The sequence below is a fragment of the Gymnoscopelus braueri genome (genome assembly GCF_963280865.1).
Source record: "Gymnoscopelus braueri genome assembly, chromosome: 19".
NCBI lineage: Eukaryota > Metazoa > Chordata > Actinopteri > Myctophiformes > Myctophidae > Gymnoscopelus > Gymnoscopelus braueri.
The window spans coordinates 33,711,336-33,731,335 of record NC_137621.1 but is presented as its reverse complement, the minus strand read 5'-3'; the positions used below and the strand labels follow the sequence as shown (position 1 = coordinate 33,731,335).

The following is a 20,000-nucleotide window of genomic DNA, read 5'->3' as shown; positions in this document are numbered from 1 at the left end:
AACATCTGCTCATGAAATGTCCGGATGCTGGCTCTGTTGTGGTATAGGGGCTTTTTGTTGTACACAACTGAAGTTGAGGAGATGTCCACTGCTTAAACCCATTAATACCTGGAACGCATCTGTGTCACTTTAGATGTCTTTGGCTATTCAAAAATAGCAGATATACAAGCTCATAGCGCGGCACCGAGTGCCGCGCTATGAACTTGTAGATCTGCTATTTTTGAAAAATCGTGAAAAACAAATGTTTAGATTTTTTTCCAAAAACTGTTAGGATTTAGATTTTTTTAAAGAATCGCCTCAGGTCTTAAAGGGTTAAAGGTTTACAGCAGGCGTCTTCGACGTCGTTCAGGCCAAGGACCCCTTAGCTGAGAGAGAGATGAATCAGGGACCCCCCGACTACATACTGGATTCCTGTTAATTGTTAATGTGCATTTTCAAACATTTAACCATGCACTTAAACCCTCAATACTTTGTAAACTTGACCTTTGGCTCTGCACTTGGTCTTCCCTTGTTTTCCTGTACACCAAACGGCGAATGTTCCCCCCAGAATAGGGATGCGAGGGTTCAAGTGGTTACAATTAAAAAATAAAGTCCCTATCACACAAAGATTTAGTGCCCCCCCCCCCCATATCTTTGAGGCCCCCCTAGGGGTCCCAGACCCCCTGTTGAAGACCCCTGGTTTACAGGGTTGAGAGACCAATGAAATTTGCTCAGCTGTAGTTGAGGTTGCCTGTGTGATATTCTCACATTGATGTGACATTTCAGGGCCGCCAGTGTGTGGCAGATGTTTCGCTGGAGCGGAAATATTAAATGCTGGCCCTTTTTCATGACAACTTAATCATATTTCAAGAGCACATTTCTTCTAACGGTTGAACTGACAATGTATTTACAAAGGCAGTTGCTGTAAATAAAGACACTCTGGTAACTTTAGGTGGAGATTAGGCCAAGTTTATGGAAATATTTGGAGGATTTGATAAGCAAACAATCATATGGCATCACATATCATCACATATGGCGTTTCTGTCTAATAACAGTAACGATGACCACATCATTTATTTAGATGAATTAGCATGCAGAGGGAAAAGCCATTTTCAAGTACATTTCTCTCTAATTGCTGGCAACCTATACTGGAAAACAGACAGTAGCTATTTACTGGCATGCCATCATTGAACTGTAATCATGACTCATACAAATGAGAAGTAATTCAAATCTATATGATGGGCCACTATAACAGTGACTATAAACAGTGTTACTGTACAACCATATGCCCTGTCTTTGAATACTGCCCTGTTTTCTTTGCATGCCTGCTAACTTTGTGTTTTGCAATCTTTGATTTACACAACAGGGTCATTCACCTTAGCCACCAAACCAAGAGATTTCCTGTGTGTAGTTGATCCTGGTAATGTGACCTATATCAGAACTGCCTGCCAACACAGATCTAAGTCCAATGGGGCACTTAGACAAGGGTGGGTTCATAAAAAGCCGAAGCTAGGACTTTCTTTCTTTCTTTCTTTCTTTCTTTCTTTCTTTCTTTCTTTGTGTGTCTCTCTCTTTCTCTTCTTTTTGTCTCCCGGCACCTCCATTAATAACCTTTGATTACATCAATGACATCATCTTCTTCTCAGCGTATGTTTGCTATGGCACCACATTTGCCCATTTCCTCTGGCGAACCCACTAATGTCCCAGACATACTTTCGAAAATACTCTCAGTGCGGTCAGAGAATGTGACAAATTTATTCCCAAAGCTATTTAAAATGCTTCATAGTCCTTCTGGACATCCTGCAACATCTGTTGCCGTGTTCTCCACAATCACACAGTCCATTGAGACAAGACATGTACTGTAGCCTAAACATCTGCCCAGGGGACAAAGTGCAGGCTAATCAATCGTCATTATCTATAGCGTTTCATATGGCGCCACTGCTCTCATCTGTGTCCATTCTAAGTTCAGATGCAATAATGAGGACAAAGCAGTGTTTTTAGAACTCCAGGAGTATTGGGACGCAGCGGACACTTGGTTTCATGGATTAGCACTCTCCCACCACCCTAGAGGCCTGGGTTTACTTGGGTGCCTTCGGATTGGCAGGGCCCTCCAACAAAAACAGTGTTCGTGGGTGGAAAGCCTGCAGGAGATTGTGTTCTTTTCTGCGACAAGTCCTCACTGCACTAGTGACTCCTATTGGTTGGTCGGGGAGACTGTTCAGTGGGGAGGGGGATGTGGGGGAGATAGAGCTAACCTACAGTATGCATGCGTTACATCCTCCAGGTGAAACTCCTCGCTGTCAGGTGAAAGGAAGTGGCTGTTGACTCCATGTGTATCGGAGGACGAAACTGGTTAGCCAGGTTCAGATCAAAGGTTCATGGCGAGACCAAAAACCCTTTTAGACCTGATTTATACTTTGTTGTACGACGGTGGCGCACGCCGAAAATAGCAGATCTACAAGCTCACAATGCGTTGCGGATGCAAGGTGTTATGAACTTGCCGATGTGCTATTTTCAGTCATACGATGGAGCATAGATTAAGCATCAGAATGTTGCAGAGAAAAACGGTCTGAATTTCCATGTAGTCTACTCACTCCCCAGGCCAACAGTGGTGGTCGGCAGTGACAAGGGGGAATTGGCAATACCTTGTTAAATAATTCAAACCGTTACAACTAAAAGTTTGGTGACAAAGGGGACTGGTCCTGCTCTCCAGCTGGTGTCCTTGTCATCCTAGTTGTGTAGTCGGGGACCTCAGACAACAGGTGGGTGACCGCAATTTAAACGTCCCAGTAGAACAGAAAACCAGCAGTACCAGGGGCTCCTGATAACCAGGGTTGGAGAACCATGTCCTACACAGACAGTTACGTAAATTAACCACTTAAAACCCTCTATTCTTAGTGAAACAGACCTTTTTTTCAGTCTACTCCAAATCTCTCTGCCAAAAATAGCAGACCTAGATCTGCTATTTTTGGCTAATGTTCCCCCCAGAATATGAATGCTGGGGTTCAAGTGGTTAACACAGAGTATTTTACTGTGCAGACTCATGCAGTAGATTTCGACCTGCAGGGATCAACTCATATTTGAGTTTTTTCAATTCAGCATAGACAACCAGCAGACACGTGTTCATCTTCCAGTGGAGGCTCATATTTAATTCAGCGGATTAAAGTATTGAAGTGCCTTCTCCTCATACTTCGGTCCGTGTGATTCTTCATTTTTTTCTTTCTTTCTCTGGAGAGCTGGAAAGTGAGGTCATACTCTCTGAAATCTGTTTGGGAGAGGGAGCTCACTAAAGCCTCTCCCCAGACAGACCATTAATAACATTGTACAGAGGTTCGAAGTTCCTCTCTTCTCTTTCCATTCCATCCATCTATCTGTCTATCCTGTCTCTCTTATGCCTGATTTATACTTGGTTTGCACGCCGTGTCACGCACCAAAAATTGCCGATTTACAAGCTCACAACGTGTTGCAGCACAATGCACTGTGAGCTTGTAGCTTGTGTTGATACGCTATTTTTATTGCGCAATACGGGTGTACAACGAGGATATTCTCATCACTTCATGAACTTTATAGTATACATTTGTATTCACCTTCCACTCACCCCTCCTATATAACTTCTGAGTATTACTTTTGATTAGATTGATTCAGAATTTTCTTTTAGGGTTCAACTTCATACTGATTTTATTAGAAATAAAATGAATGCTAGTCTCAGGAGAATACTATTTAGGCTGATTAACAGGCTTATTACTCAATAAGAGAGTAAAATAAAAAAAAATAAAAAACTTAAAAAAGAACTTAGAGCAGTTAGCACACATTCTATGAGTTTGTTCCAGATACTGTATGTGAATGGTGCATAAAAACTGAACGCTGTTTCTCCACGTTCAGTTTTGATTCTGGGGTCAGAAAGCAGACCGGTCCAAGGCGACCTGAGAGGTCTGGATTGTTCATGATGCAGTACAAGATCAGAGATGTATTTTAGCCCTAACCATGCAATGCTTTATAAACTAACAACAATATTTTTAAATTACTCAGCTACTGGTGGTCCGCGGAGGTATTGCAGGTGGTCCCTGGCCATGCATTAAGAAAAAAAAAACTTTTAAAAAAAACTTTTTTTTTCTTTTTTTTTTTTACTTTTAATAACTTACAGGAGTTCTTACTGTATGGTGTGTGTGTGTGTGTGTGTGTGTGTGTGTGTGTGTGTGTGTGTGTGTGTGTGTGTGTGTGTGATATGACATGTGAGCTTACCATAATCACAGTAATCCTTAATCATATTCCATCATATTCAAACAAAATCACTTTATATTATTAGATATTATATTGATATTATAGCTATTTTCTCCAGCTCCCTGCAGTGCATGAACCCCCCACCACTATTGTGTGGGGTGGGTCTATGATGGACCCACCACGCACAATAGTGGTGGTCCCCAGGTTGCTCTTAGTCAGGATGGTGGTCCCTGGGTCAAAATCAGTTGAAAACCCCTGAATTAGCGATTAACAACGAGCAACAGTAGCAGTACTTTTTCCCTTAAAGGGATAGTTCATCCAAAAAAATACATTTTTTCTATCGATCGACCCCATGGAGACATGAATTCATGGATTTATTTAGTTTTTGTCGCATTCCAAAGCCAATAATTTGATGACCAGCGGACCGGTAGGCAGCGGTTCCGGTAGGAGATACAAAGGAGACTATTTGTGTCTCTTACTGGAACCGATGCCAGTCATCAAATTATTGGCTTAGGAATGCGACATGGGGTGACTAATCGATAGAAAAAAATGTCATTTTGGGGGTATCCATTTTGGGGGTATCTAACTATCCATTTAACAATAGACATACATGCTTATTTCCCATCATTTTCAGGGGGAAAATCTGTTGCTTAAATTATTAAATATGTCAGATAACACTGTCTCACACAACTGTAACCATTTAGATACATTCAGAATTAAATTAACATTTTTGCGATATTATCGCATAAAACATATGATATGAGTGTAGTAATAGTCAGGATATTTCTTCATAATGCTTTATGCTTTTAATAGTGGACATCTCATTTTGAGGAGAAACACTTCATAATCTGGTGCCTTTTAGGATATGCATTTATGTATAAATTAATAACATAGTAATCCTAGTTGTTGCATACACATTTCAAATCATAATATGTCCAGACTAATAAAGGCTACAGATCCCAGTAATACCATGGGCTACAAAGCCATATAATCTGACAAGAGCCTTGTTATTTTTTCTCCTAATGTTGTGAAAAGTAGAATTTTTAAAGGTACTAAGAGTTTTATATCTGTCTCCAATGACACTGAATAAAGCCTTACAGTACAACGCATCACAATGCATTGTGAGATTGTAGATCAGCTATTTTCGTCATGTGATGTGACACCATCTTACGACGTATAATATGAGTATGAATTAAGCATAAGGCCTTTTATGAGTATGTGGCAGAGGAGTATTTTGTGGACAGTCAGGAAGTAATAGAAGTGAAGGAGCAGTTTGTTGACAAGCTGAAAAACAACTCTTTCCCTGAGGAGCCCTCTTCTCCTAGATTGATGTGATGGATGTGAATATGTGCCTGTGTGTGGGTATACCGGAGAAATTCTGTATATATCCTATTTATAAGCACATACGATACAGTGCATGCATTATTCGTGTGAATCTTGTGCTTACACTGCAGTTGTTCCACGTGTACCATTCATGTATCTCTGTGTGTTTGATGTTGTGAGGAAGGCAGTGAATGATGTGAATGCACAGCAGACCATTAAATCATCCCTTAAGATGTTACGATGCTTTCTCTGCAGGTGACCCAGCCTCCTCGGGTGGAGCTGCAGGGCCCACTGCTGGGAAGCTTTGATGAGAGTGCCTACCTGTCCGCCAAGTCGCTGAAGCCCGGCGAGGACCCGTACAGAGATCATGCCTTCAACCTGCAGGAGAGCGACCGCCTGGGCAGCGAGCGAGCGATCAGAGACACGCGACACTACAGGTGAAGACAAGGGATGCAATGTGGCTGAGAGAAGTCGCCCACCTTGATCTGTCAATGGATATTATTAGCCTGTAACCGAAGAGCCACACATGAATGGTATCCATTGATTATTTACATGGTGCCTATTTAGGGGTCTCTTTAGGGGTTTAAAAAAGGTCACCGTGTGACCTTTTTAACGGTAGATACCTAATTTGCTGCTGTTGTTCTTTGGAGCAATGCGTCATCACAGCCAACATATTAGCTGGGTCAAGCCGTGCCGCCTAATGCATGTATGTCACATGACATGTACATGTATTTCTATTGTAGCAGCAGCAAAGATATCAGACATGGTATAGAATACTTTTGGGGTTTTCATACCATAACACCATATCTTACGTAGATACTAACAGTAATAATGGTTATAAAACTATTGTAGTCTCAGGTACTTGTATGACTATGCATATTTCTTGCAGTGGAGTTATACAGTAGCAAGCTGACCCAGCTAATATGACAGTGGCATTGACATACGGCCCAGTGACCAATGCAGCCTTCATTGTTTCAAGTTGCTCTGGATAATAACACATGATTTTCCCGTCTAAATTGGCCAAGTTGCCCATGCATCAATATTTTAATTGCCTTTTTTGAGGGGTTTGACTGAACCATAGTCCTTTTAATGATTTACATTTTGTCTGTCAATAATGCAAAGTAGTACAGACCTCCAGCTTAACGCTTAATTTATACTTTGTTGTACGAACATGTCCCAGGACGAAAACACAATCTCACACTCACCGCAATGCATTGTGAGTTTTTCAATCTGACATTTTCGTTTGTTAATTTTTTTTCCAGAGAGAATCAACATTCTCTTGCAAACAGACAAATAAATAATTTTGCCTATAATGACATGCCTAAAATTGGGATGCCAGGGATAAAGTGGTTAATTAAAGCAGATGTTCTAAGGTCTTCCTACTCCATATGGTGTGTTCCATTCTTTGCAGGTGTGCATCTGTGAACTATGACACAGACCTGCCCCCAACCAGCATCATAATCACTTTCCACAATGAGGCTCGTTCCACCCTCCTGCGCACCATCAAGAGGTAGGAAAGCATGATGGGGCCTATGGTGCTAACCGTTGCTGGGATCCTCTGATGTTCTCTGTTACCTCATCTCTTCCTCCCTCTTTTCTCTCTCTCTCTTTACTCCCCTTATTTCCTCAGTGTCCTGATGCGGAGTCCTTCGTCTTTGATTCAGGAGATAATTCTCATAGATGACTTCAGCTCTGACCGTGAGTCTCTGCCCTTTTCCGCTGATGCAAGATGTTTCAGCTCTTGTTAATTTCGACACAGGCACTGATGTTAATATTCCAGTTGATGAGGGGAGGGCAGAGTTATCAGGAGATTTTAAAACCAGCGAGGATGAAACAGTGTTTGCAGTTAACAGAACAATGAGGAGATGAATCAGGGTTAATGGCGTCAGGAATGAGTTGCTCTTCCACACTGCTACATTCTGTTTGACATAATTCCTGAGTAGGTCTGTTATTTTTCATGAAATAACTAAGAGCGATGAAGGAGGTAACTGCCTTAATGTACTAGAAAATGGGGAATGGAATTGGACTTGACATTATTATAACAAATGCCTTGCTGTTTTTACGCAACACAGCACTAAGAAAACAATTGATCACAGAGGGTGTTGAATCATGAAGTTACCATGGTGTTATAATTATAAAGAAACACTATTTCTTGCATCATTTCAGAAAGCGATTTCTCATCTGACAATTATGTAGTACTCAAACTATGTACCTTGACTTTATAGAAAATAGGATGAAGGGTTAATCAAACCTCTTCAAAAAATAAACGTGAGTAATTACATAATCCCTATCAGTTGAATCCAAGTTGGGCGCATTGTAATCACTTATTAATGTCTCATGATGTCTTAATATTACATAACTGACCAGGCTACCGCACAGAAACTGCATTCCAACGATTATCCCCCCTTTGTCTGAATTAGTCAGAGATGAGCTCATGCTATACACTGTCCACAACACGTCCTCTGATTAGCACCACATGCATCTTCTGTCTCTCTGGGCACGGCGGCCTACATGTAACGCACACACACACACACACACACACACACACACACACACACACACACACACACACACACACACACACACACACACACACACACACACACACACACACACACACACACACACACACACACACACACACACACACACACACACATACACACGCAGAAAATGTACACTTTTGGACAGATGTCAAGCTGTCTCTGATACAGTACATGCAAACAGACACACACAGTGTGAATATGTTGTCCCAGAAACACACATGCCTACTGAAACCACACACAGAGAGAGGTGTGGGAGCTTTCGAAGACATCTAGAATGGGAGTAGTCTTTCAGCAGTAGGAGTTCTATTAAGTTACTAATTCCTAGTTTATTTTCCTTCTGCCTCTGCCTGTCTGCTGTGCCCACACTGAGCTGAGCCACGAGCCTGCTGTAGAATCAGGTTAGCTTGGTAGACAGCCTGTCCCGTAACTGTAAGGACATGGGTTCGCTCGATCCTCCCATTTACTGCTCTCCTGCTGCAGGAGTAAACTACCCCTTCCATTCTGACCTCTATGGTCAAATGTAAACAAGTCTGCCTCCTAACCACTTTCAACCTGGCAATGTATATAATAGGATAAGGATTAGGTTAGGATTATGTGGATAAGGACAGGGTTGCAGATGTGACACCCACCAGTGTGTCTATAAGTGTTCCTCAGCAACACTCACATAGGGCGATGAAGAAACAAACTCCTCATTATGCTGTGTGTAATAGAAGGATTAGGCCCCTGCATGTGTTGTTTGGTGTCTCCGTAATCTGTATGTGCTCCTTCTTTTCCATTATAGGAAACTAAAAGCAATTTCCACTGGCTCCAGTCACGTGGCAACAAAGACTCAAATCTAATCTGAGTAAACTGAAGTGAAATCAGTGAAATGCTGATTGAAGTTATTGAGTCAGATGCAATTCCCTTTAAGCCATGCAGACAGACAGTCCGACCACACCCAGTCACCTGAGACAGATGAGTTACTGGCAGTGATACAGAACACTTACTGTACTTTAAAGTAAGTGTTGTGAGATCACGACTTTGCGTTGCGATGACTTGTGAGCATGTGTATCTGCCTTTACGAAGTGCCAAGTATAGGGACGCTAGGGTTCATGTGGTTAATCACCCCTGGTGAAGTTCACACATTTATCTGTATCTCAAATAAAGAAAATCACATTTGGTGCCATCAATGTAATCCAATATAGTTAGGTCATAAGCACCCTACTTCCATGTTCAGCCACCTACTTTTCTGGGGGACACAGAGACAGTTATTGCTATGGACGGTGACACCATAGCAATAACTGTCACTTCATATGGAACAAACACACCACAGAGGCCAGATGGATTGATTACTTCCCCTTCCATGTTTTACATGGAAGCACAGCGTTGCTATGAATGGAAGTGTCCATTCTATACATTTATTACTATGACATGGTTATAAAAAACATGAGAAACAATACTTAACGTGCAGTAATCTACAGTATGTATTAAATTATTCACTATTGTGAAGCTGGCCTGCCATACAGTGACTTTACTAGCGTTCAATAGCAAATACACAGAGTGATACTAGTCTGACAAGTGACAAAACAGAAGTACAGTATGTCTACTTCAATGCTGTGTGATACTTGTCTTTTAGCTGTTATGACTTATAAATACATTTTATTAAATTTGTTCTTGATTTGGTGCTGGTGGATTACACCGATAGCAATCTGGGAACCCATTTGGTTCCCAGATTCCCTAGGAGCATGACCTTCTTTTTTGTGTTAAACAGGAACTTGAGTTTGGCTCCTCCCCTTTTCTAGTCCACTTCCTCCCCGGTGCTTCTATGCCTCAAGATTCTCAAATTTCTGTCTTGAGAGATTACACCTTTTGGATACATTTTTACACCTGAGTTAAATTAATATTAAATAGGCAAACATTCAACCAAAAATAGCCGATCTACAAGATCGGTAATTTTTGCTATTTGATGTACAATGAGATATATAAGGTTTATGTTAAAGGTAAGGTAAATTATATTTTTTGGTTAAAACAAAAAGTTTGTTGTTAAAAGGCTATATTCTGATAGTAATCATTGATATAGAGTGTTTGTTCAGTAACAGGGGTCTCAATGTCTCTCCAGCTCTTTAATAAACAGAAGGAAAAAAAATCAGGTAGGTGACAAAATGTCAGCCAATCAGAAGAGAGTCCATTTATCAGCTTAATTTTTATAGTGTGTCATCACTTACAATTTCACTTGTTTAATCTGTATCCTATCTGAGTTCTCTATCTAGATTGGATAAAATTGGTATCTCGACCGACCTGAAAATGCATTTTCTGTTTAATAAAGAGCTGGAGAGACATGGATACTCCTGTTACTGAACAAACACTCTATAGTAATGAGTACTATCAGAATATAGAGCTATTTAACACTTATTCTAACCAAAGAAAATCACTTACCCTTCCTTTAAGGGCTCTATGACCAGTGTGTCACATCCAAACAACATCGTACACAGCTGAAGCAACTGCAGGGGACAAAAGCCCATAAGCTTGTCTGGCCGTAAGCAGACTGCCCCATATCCTGTCACGTGACACAAGGAATCAGTGAGAGTGCAGTCAGTGATAGTGACACAGGCTGACAAGGCTGGGATTTGACCTGACGTGTGTGTGTGTGTGTGTGTGTGTGTGTGTGTGTGTGTGTGTGTGTGTGTGTGTGTGTGTGTGTGTGTGTGTGTGTGTGTGTGTGTGTGTGTGTGTGTGTGTGTGTGTGTGTGTGTGTGTGTGTGTGTGTGTGTGTGTGTGTGTTGGGGGCATGGCATCGGTAGCAGGAATTAGGATTGTCCAGATTTATCCTGTTATGGCTTGCTTTAATCACCAGAACACAGTCTCTTATTAAGGACAGCAGTCTTAACCTGGTGACTGCATGTGTCTTTAATAATGTTCAGACAGACAGAGCTCACCTTGACTCACTGTCCTGATGCTGGACATGTGTGTGTGTTATTTGCAGGGTTGCATTGCTCATGGGACGGCATTGCACGCCGTGCAAGAACCTATTTGAACAGGAGCACGGGCAGGCACATGCATAGATTTAAAACTACTTTAAATTCACACCTCAACAAAGTTTACAAAGGCTCCCAACTCACACCAGGTGAATTAACATAGGAATGAGCCTAGATGCATCTAGTGTAGGTGTTAAGCGACGTGCGCGTCACATCATTAAAATAGAGTGAAACCACGTTCCAATTCAGCAATGCAACACTGGTTATTTGTGTGCGTGCGTGCGTGCGTGCGTGCGTGCGTGCGTGCGTGCGTGCGTGCGTGCGTGCGTGCGTGCGTGCGTGCGTGCGTGCGTGCGTGCGTGCGTGCGTGCGTAGTTTCTGTATGTTTATGTTAACAGATGGATGCCTGAACACAAACATGCAGTCACATCATATGCAGACTGAAGGACAAATGCAAACATGCAAAATAAGCACATAGCACACAGAGATCAGACACATATACTGTATACTTTACATCATTTATATACAAGTTCACGCACACGCACACACACACACACACACACACACACACACACACACACACACACACACACACACACACACACACACACACACACACACACACACACACACACACACACACCAGCAGAATCATTAATGCACTAATACACTTTTACTCTCATGCACACTTCCACTGACACATATAGCTCATTTCCTGTTGTTCTTTGTAACCTGTATGTGTTTCTCAAAAAGAGCTCCTCTCAGGTGGCTTTGCATGGGACCTTCAGATTCTCGAGTCTGTAACCTCATGACAATGTTTGGTTGGGACTCTACACAGTAAAATCCTCAGTGTTCATTTAACTGAGAGAGACGCTTACGGGGACCATTTCGTATTGGAACTCTGTATCGAGGAAAAAACGCTGGTATTTTACATGCTATATTGCGCTGTGAGACACTGCAACAAACATTCATGAGCATTTAATTTAGTACACTAGACTAGAGTGCATAGTGTGAACATACATGCTGAATAATTAAAGTGGTTTGGATTGAAGACAGTGTGAATGTCCATGTTACAGATGAATACTGAAGTGAATGCATAGTCTGAATGTACATGATACCAATTCATAAGAAAGTGAATACACAGTGTGAACGTTCATGATATTGTTGCTGTCGGGCAGAAACCTGCTATCTCCATATTCTAACTTTTTGTATTTTTTGCCCTACTTGATCATACTACAGCGTCACACAAAAGCATCAAAAGTAGCAGATCCACAAGCTCGAAACGCGGCGCGAAGCGACTCGTTTTGAGCTTGTGGATCTGCTGCTTTTTCTATTTTTAGACGATAATTGGTTCATACTAGAGTGAAAGCATAGTGTGAGCGTACATGATACTGGGTCATGCTAGAGTTGTGATGCTTTTTCATCTCAGCTGGAGTCCAGAAAGACTGTGACATTCTGTGTGGACATGTTTCAACTAACCAGGGAGCCCCAGCGAGAGAGAGGATTAGCATAAGAACAGTGCATTGCTTGCACGTGCAAGTGCACGTTTGTGTGTGTGTGTGTGTGTGTGTGTGTGTATGTGTGTGTATGTGTGTGTGTGTGTGTGTGTGTGTGTGTGTGTGTGTGTGTGTGTGTGTGTGTGTGTGTGTGTGTGTGTGTGTGTGTGTGTGTGTGTGTGTGCGTGTGTGTGTGTGTGTGTGTGTGTGAGTGTTATTTGGGATATAGGGAATATAATATGGGAATAGGCTTCTCTACAGGGTTTGTTTATGGAACAATGATTTTGAATTTGATCAACCAGTCAAACATAGCTTACAGTTTTGAGCATGGCGTCAGTAAAACTGTTGATTTTCTTTGTGTGCATTGGTATTTATTTGCAGAGCTGGGATGCTACAGTGAGGGGGGGGGGTGTAGATGGAAAGAAATGTGTTTTTGTGCTCTAGGGGGATGGATCGTGCATGCATGGTGTCTGTGCGGATTAATGCGTCTTTGCGTATGTCAGCGTGACCATGCCTGCTTGTGAGTTTCAGTGATGTGTACATGTAAATCTATCTGTGTGACTGTATTTGCATGCGTGTATGCCGTACACAGATGCATGCATGCAAATATAGTCACAGCATACACTGTAGTGTGTGTGTGTGTGTGTGTGTGTGTGTGTGTGTGTGTGTGTGTGTGTGTGTGTGTGTGTGTGTGTGTGTGTGTGTGTGTGTGTGTGTGTGTGTGTGTGTGTGTGTGTGTGTGTGTGTGTGTGTGTGTGTGTGTGTGTGTGTGTATACATGAATGGACGGTATGTGTGTGATTGTGTTTACCCATGTAGTGTGGCGGCGTGTGAGAATAGAAACAGAGCTTATTTTCTCTGTGTTCTCTTTCTATCATAACATAACCCCCCTTTCTCTGTCTCTTCCAGCTGAGGACTGTCAGCTGCTTTCTCAGATCCCCAAAGTGCACTGCCTGAGGAACGGCAGGAGAGAGGGTGAGTGTGGAGGACAGGATTCAATCGGCCTGCTTTAATGGAACGTATTCACACGGCGGCCATTTTGCTCTTACTTCATGTACTCAGGGGGTGGGAAACCCCATGCCCCTCAGTATGAAGTAAGAGCAAAATGGCAGCTGTATGGAACAGAGGAGACCAGACAGAACAGAAAATCCAAGTCTTTGGTCTATGGTTAATTTGAGTGAGAGATACGTGGGTGTTGACCACACATGCATGGCATGCACACACACACACACACACACACACACACACACACACACACACACACACACACACACACACACACACACACACACACACACACACACACACACACACACACACACACACACACACACACACACACACACACACACACACACACACACACACACATACAGTCTCACTAATGAACACGAAAGCACTCATACACAAACAGATAGCTTCCACATGTTTTCCGTTCGTTTAGTAAATGATGAGGTGATGGTTTATGTAAGTGATAAAGCGAGGCAGAGGTTAAGACCTCCACAACACAAAGCGGAGTGAATTTCCCATTGTGTCATGGAGTTCCCTCCGCCAAGTCCATTATTTTCCAATATCGGGATACCTCGTCATGCAGTATGGTGCTGGTCTTGTCTCGGGCAAGAGAACTGGCGACCCTCGTCTGTATTTACCATGGATTGCCACATCCGAAACACAAATCCTATAGTTCCAGGGACAGGAGTACCCAGGAGCAATGCAGTGGCAGGTACCCGTGCGTGTCTGTGTGTCAGACCGGATGAAAACGCACCCTGAAACCCACCAGGCCACCCTGGATGCATTACTGAGATGCAAGCGGTCTCTGAGACTTGTCACATTCAACATCCAGGCTCTAGCAGCTTCCAGAAGCAGCAAGCAGGGTGTGTAACAGGGGCTGAAGTCTGAGGAGCTAGCCTGGAATCTATAAGGAGCAGCGAATAGCAGCTCGGGATCCTTGTCGGAAGAGAAGCACAGAAGCTACTGATTGCCATTGATTGAACGCATATCAAAGTGAGTCATCACATCATCATTCCAGGGAAATCCTGTCCTCACAGTCATCATAGCATACATCCCAACTGAATGCACAACAAAGCACAGTTCCACAGCTAGCTCGTACAGACAATCGAAACTGTCCAGCAACATAACTTCTTGGCCATCCTTTCTGGACGACTTCCACACATGTCTCAGAAGACAAACTGTTCACTTACAACAAACGAACTAATGACAATGGAAAATGTATGCTCGTGATTATGGAGGAATACCAACGGCTGGGCAGTATACAGGTACTTTGTCACTGATAGGAAAGGAGAGGTTGTGAGGGAGGAGCATGAGCGGAAAGATGGACCATGCCCTGAGACTAGCAATCAGAGAGGAGAGAGGAGACACTGGCAGAGAGGAGACACTGGCTTTCACGCCGGGCCCAAGAAAGACTCAGCAAGTACTGTACATTGCATCACGATCAGTGACCTCAACTATGCAGATGACATTGCCCTAGTCTCGGACACAGCAGAGAAAGGAAGGGAAATACTGTCAGTAGAAATGGAGTGCAGGACGATTGGCCTCAAGCTCAATGCCAAGAAAACAAAAGTAATGACATTCAACACGGAGGACAGAACCATTGCTACTGCCAGCGGGATGATGCTCGAGGACTTCAATTATCTCGGTGCCTGGACTGCCTCTATGGAACAGGATCTGAAGGTCTGGAGGGCACTTGCCTGGAATACCTTATATTCCTATATATTATATTCCTTATATTTAAGGAGAGTGTGGAAATACTAGATGGGAAATGAGCTCAAGAGGCGGCTGTTCGTGGCTACAGTAGAATCAGTACTGCTGTATGAGGCTGAGACATGGACGCTCACAACACAGCAGGAAAAGGCCCTGGATGGTATCTACACAACAATGCTACGAATGGCATTTGATGTCACATGGAAGAACACCCATCAGAAATGTGGACCTCTAGGGGGGCCTCTCGCGGGCTACGGACAAGGTCAGGGAGAGAAGGATGAGGCTGGCAGGGCACTGTGTCAGGCACCCGGAACTGATGGCAAGCGAACTGACACTGTGGAAGCCAACCCAAGGCACAGCTAGGAGGGGAACACACTGCGATGTCACAGTAGAGCTAGCAACACTGCAGAGCTTCGGATCCCGATGATGGATAGGAGGGTGTGGAGGGTAGCGTTCCAGGAGCCCCAAGTTGGTGTCGGCTACTTTGTAACCTCACGTCGCATGGCGTTCATAAAGGCCACCTACCGAAAAACCTAAACAAGAATAAGACTAAAGTGCCAGACTGAGCACTATAACTATAACGATAACTATAACTATAACTATATCGTTCACCATTGTATTTTTTTAAATAGTTGGTGTGAACTCCATTCATCCATTTGACTTGATTTAAAAGATTTTTAAAACTATATTTTTATAGTTATAGTTAGTGTGAATGGCCCTTAAGGGTCTAATAACAGCATGGATCCCACGTGCATTCAGTCAGTACTCAGAAAGGCCAGTCTTGGGGGGGGTGGTAAATTGATCATGTAAGTCATCTCCACATTTCGGCAAAATTTAGGGGACATACTGTAATGTATAGAGCATTGATTCTCAAAGTGGGGTCCAGGGGTTCCCCAGATACATTTCTTAATACATATAATAACCCCTTTATCCATATTTTATAGGTTGGCCATTCAAAAATAGCAGATATACAAGCTCACAGCGTGTCACTTTTCGAAGAATCTTGGAAGTATTTGAAGTATTTCGAATAATGTAGCTTTTTTTTTTACACAAATGTTCTCTTCTGGGGGTCCTTGGCACAAAATATTTTCAGATAGGGGGGGTCCGCAGCCAAATATATATCAATTTGCACAAAAAAACATGGACAAAAGTTTGAAAACCACTGGTATACAGTATACTGTACAGTACAGACAAACACATCTGTTCTAGATGGATGATCATTTCAGTGCCACACCGTAAAAAAGAGATGCTTATATTGGTAACAACTTTCTATCCAAAACAGCTGCTACATATTGTTTCCTGCTGTTGCTATGATTACATGCAGTTTAATAATATCTGGAGCATTGATTTAAAACAGTCATTAAACTGTTGAGACTGTTTGAGACTGTTTGAGGTGTCTCAATATCCAGTATTAAGGGATACGTGGCAGCCAATCACAAATGAGTATTTTCTGTGGCCATGGTATCATGTGTATGAGCATCGTATATTTTGGTGACTATTACAGTAAGGTGCTACTGTATTTAAATGTGTTTTTGCGGTGAAGCTGTATCATAAATCTCCTGTCTTAGAGACTACACTACAGACAGACAATTTTCTAGTTAGATGTTTTTTTCTGTAACCGTAGCAGTACAGTCTTGGCAATGGTCCATTATGAATCTTTCCATGTGAGGAATCTACTGCGTTTGACTATTTCTACTGTGTTTACCACTCTATTTATGAGGATTGACTTTATTATTAACCATTAAAATAAATCAATATTATTACATATCAGAATATGTAACCAACCTGAGTGTCATAGTAAAAGAGTATAGGAATAAAGACCTATTTATATTTGTATAGAAATATACTGTATGTGCTAGAAGGGCTTCTTTCTCAGGGTGCCTGACTTCTATGTGCTGCTCTCCCTGTTTGCCTACAGGCTGTTTTCCCATCTAAACCATAGTCTGACAGAGCATAAACAAGTTCATACTAGGCCAGCGGTTGTCAAGTAGTGAGGTAATAGGACATGATGTGCCGTGGGTGTGACGAGGCTTAGACATGCCTTGTGAATCAAGGTCAAACAAATTGTTAAATCTTAGGTGTGTTGTAAGTCTTCGGTGTGTTAAATCTTAGATGTGTTAAATCGTGTAGGTGTGTTAAATCTTGGGTGTGTTAAGTCTTATTTTTCCTCTCTGCCAGCTGTGTTCTATTTGATGGTGACAGTATCCTCCTTTTGAAAACAAAATGAGGATATCTCATTATTAGTATCTACCTCACTAATGAACAGCAGAAACATTGAGGACTAAAGTTACCTTACAAACATCCTATAGAAAGCAAGAGAATCTTAGCTCAGATCCTTGCCTTACAGAGGATCATTGAAGAGGTGAAGAGGAACAACCTAACGGCAGTGTTGTGCGTCATCGACTTCAAGAAGGCATTGGACTCTATACACAGAGGAATGATGATGAAAATACTCGAGGCCGGATGGTAACAGGGAGGAGTTTAGTAGTTAGTGTGCCATGGTTGGTCTCATGCTAAACGCAAGGAAAACCAAGGTCATACTGATATCCTTCAACATCCCCAAGAATATCCACCCCCACATGAAGAGTCTGATTCTTTTCTGCAACTGTGTAGTCCATTCTACTTTACGGCTGTGAATGCTGGACACTGACGCAAGACCTACAGAAGTCCGTGGATGGGTGATACACCGGAATGCTACGTGTGGTACTGAACGTCAACCAGGACGAACGCATTACCAACAGGCGTCTGTACGGGGTGCTACCAAGTGTATCAGGGAAGATAGCAATCAGGAGAATGAGACTAGCTGGTCACGGCCGTCGACACCGGGAACAAGCTTGCTGCGGGAACCAACACACGGGCATCGGTCGAAAGGGCGTCCTACACCTACCTGCGTGGATGTGCTAAAGAAAGATGCTGGTGTGGAAAGCACAAACGAGCTGGCCAGATGGGTGGAGAATCGAGATGATTGGAGACAATAATATGCAATGAGCATATATTATATGCTCATTGCATGTCGAAGATACAGCTGGAGTTGAGTCAGTGTCCATGTTTTCCTTTTGTCAAACTGAGGACATATTCCAAGTGTTATTTGAATGTTTGCTTTTCTTAGTTATAATTGTCTCCGCCAGGCCGAAAGGCATGGCGAGAGAGTATGTTTTGCCCCCCGTCCGTCCGTCCGTCTGTCCGTCAGAGAGTATGTTTTGCCCCCCGTCCGTCCGTCCGTCCGTCCGTCCGTCCGTCCGTCCGTCCGTCCGTCCGTCCGTCCGTCCGTCCGTCCGTGTGTGTGTGTGTCCGTCCTTGTCTGCGACCAGCTAATCTCCGCCACCGTTGGCCCGGTCGCTGTGAAACTGCACACACACACTCCCTGGATGTCCCAGCAGAACCTCTGCCCCACATTATTCAGATCAGGCTGTCATAGCGCCACCATGAGGCCGACTTTTGCAAAACACATTTTTGGATATGACTCCTACAGATTTTCTCCAAAAAACACGCAAATCAGTACACAGTATCTCTATAGTCATGTGATCATCACGGATCTGTCCGATTTACCAGATTCCATCCTGATTGGCTAAGATTGGCTCCCAAAGTTTGCAGGATTGGATCATTTTGAACACAATGCCTCAAATCATGAACGAAGCATGCGATTTCCGTGACATTTTCCACGTAGATTCCCACTTGGCCCAGGAAGAAATGCCACTTGAAAACTTTCCTAACAGCCTCATGGTGGCGCTATAATAGGCCGATTCACGTTTTTCCCTATAACTGCACCGATCTGCGTGAAACTTTGCACGCACACTCCCCAGAGGCCAAGGAAAAACATCTGCCCTGCATTTTTCACATCTGCTTTTTATAGCGCCACCATGAGGCCGACTTTTGCAAAACACATTATTGGATATTACTCCTACAGATTTTCTCCAAAAAACACGCAAATCGGTACACAGTATCTCTATAGTCATGTGATCAACACGGATCTGTCTGATTTAGCAGATTCCATCCTGATTGGCTAAGATTGGCTCCCAAAATGTGCAGGATTGCTTCATTTTTAACACAATGCCTAAAATCATGAACGAAGCATGCGATTTCCGTGAAATTTTCCACGTAGATTCCCACTTGCCCCAGGAAGAAATGCTCCAATCAGCCTCATGGTGGCGCTATAACAGGTGAATTGACGTTTTTACCTATAACTGCACCGATCTGTGTGAAACTTTGCACGGACACTCCCAAGAGGCCAAGGAAAAACAACTGCCCTGCATTTTTCACATCTGCTTTTTATAGCGCCACCAGGAGGCCGACTTTTGGAAAACACATGTTTGCATATTACTCCTTCAGATTCTATCCAAAAAACTAAAAAGCAAATCAGTACACAGTGTCTTTATAGGCACCGTTGGCCCGGTCGCTGCGAAACTGTGCACACACACTCCCTGGATGCCAATTCGGAACCTCTGCCTCAAATTTTTCACATGGGCATGTTATAGCGCCACCTGGAGGCCGATTTGTGCAAAACCTTTTTTTTTTACATTACTCCTACAGATTTTATCCAAACTTCATGCAAATCGGTACACAGTATCTCTATAGTCATGTGATCAACACGGATCTGTCCGATTTCCCATATTCCATCCTCATTGCCTAAAGTTCGCTTCCAAAATTTGCAGGATTGGTCCGTTTTGAACAAAATGCCTCAAATCATGAACGCAGCTTGCGTTTCTTGTGAAATTTCACAAACACATTCCCACTAGGTCAAGGAAGAAATGCCACCCTTTT

The 20,000-nt window shown here is 42.9% G+C and overlaps 1 protein-coding gene across 1 annotated transcript in view; it reads left to right on the top strand.

Moving 5' to 3' along the window:
• The window catches only part of galnt16 (UDP-N-acetyl-alpha-D-galactosamine:polypeptide N-acetylgalactosaminyltransferase 16), a 41,535-nt gene that overhangs the window by 2,047 nt on the left and 19,488 nt on the right, over positions 1–20,000 (top strand). Inside the window, exons 2-5 of the mRNA XM_080413804.1 lie at positions 5,779–5,960; positions 6,935–7,033; positions 7,154–7,221; positions 13,428–13,493. Coding sequence (XP_080269930.1) covers positions 5,779–5,960; positions 6,935–7,033; positions 7,154–7,221; positions 13,428–13,493 — 415 coding nt within the window. The remainder of the gene's footprint in view (positions 1–5,778; positions 5,961–6,934; positions 7,034–7,153; positions 7,222–13,427; positions 13,494–20,000) is intronic.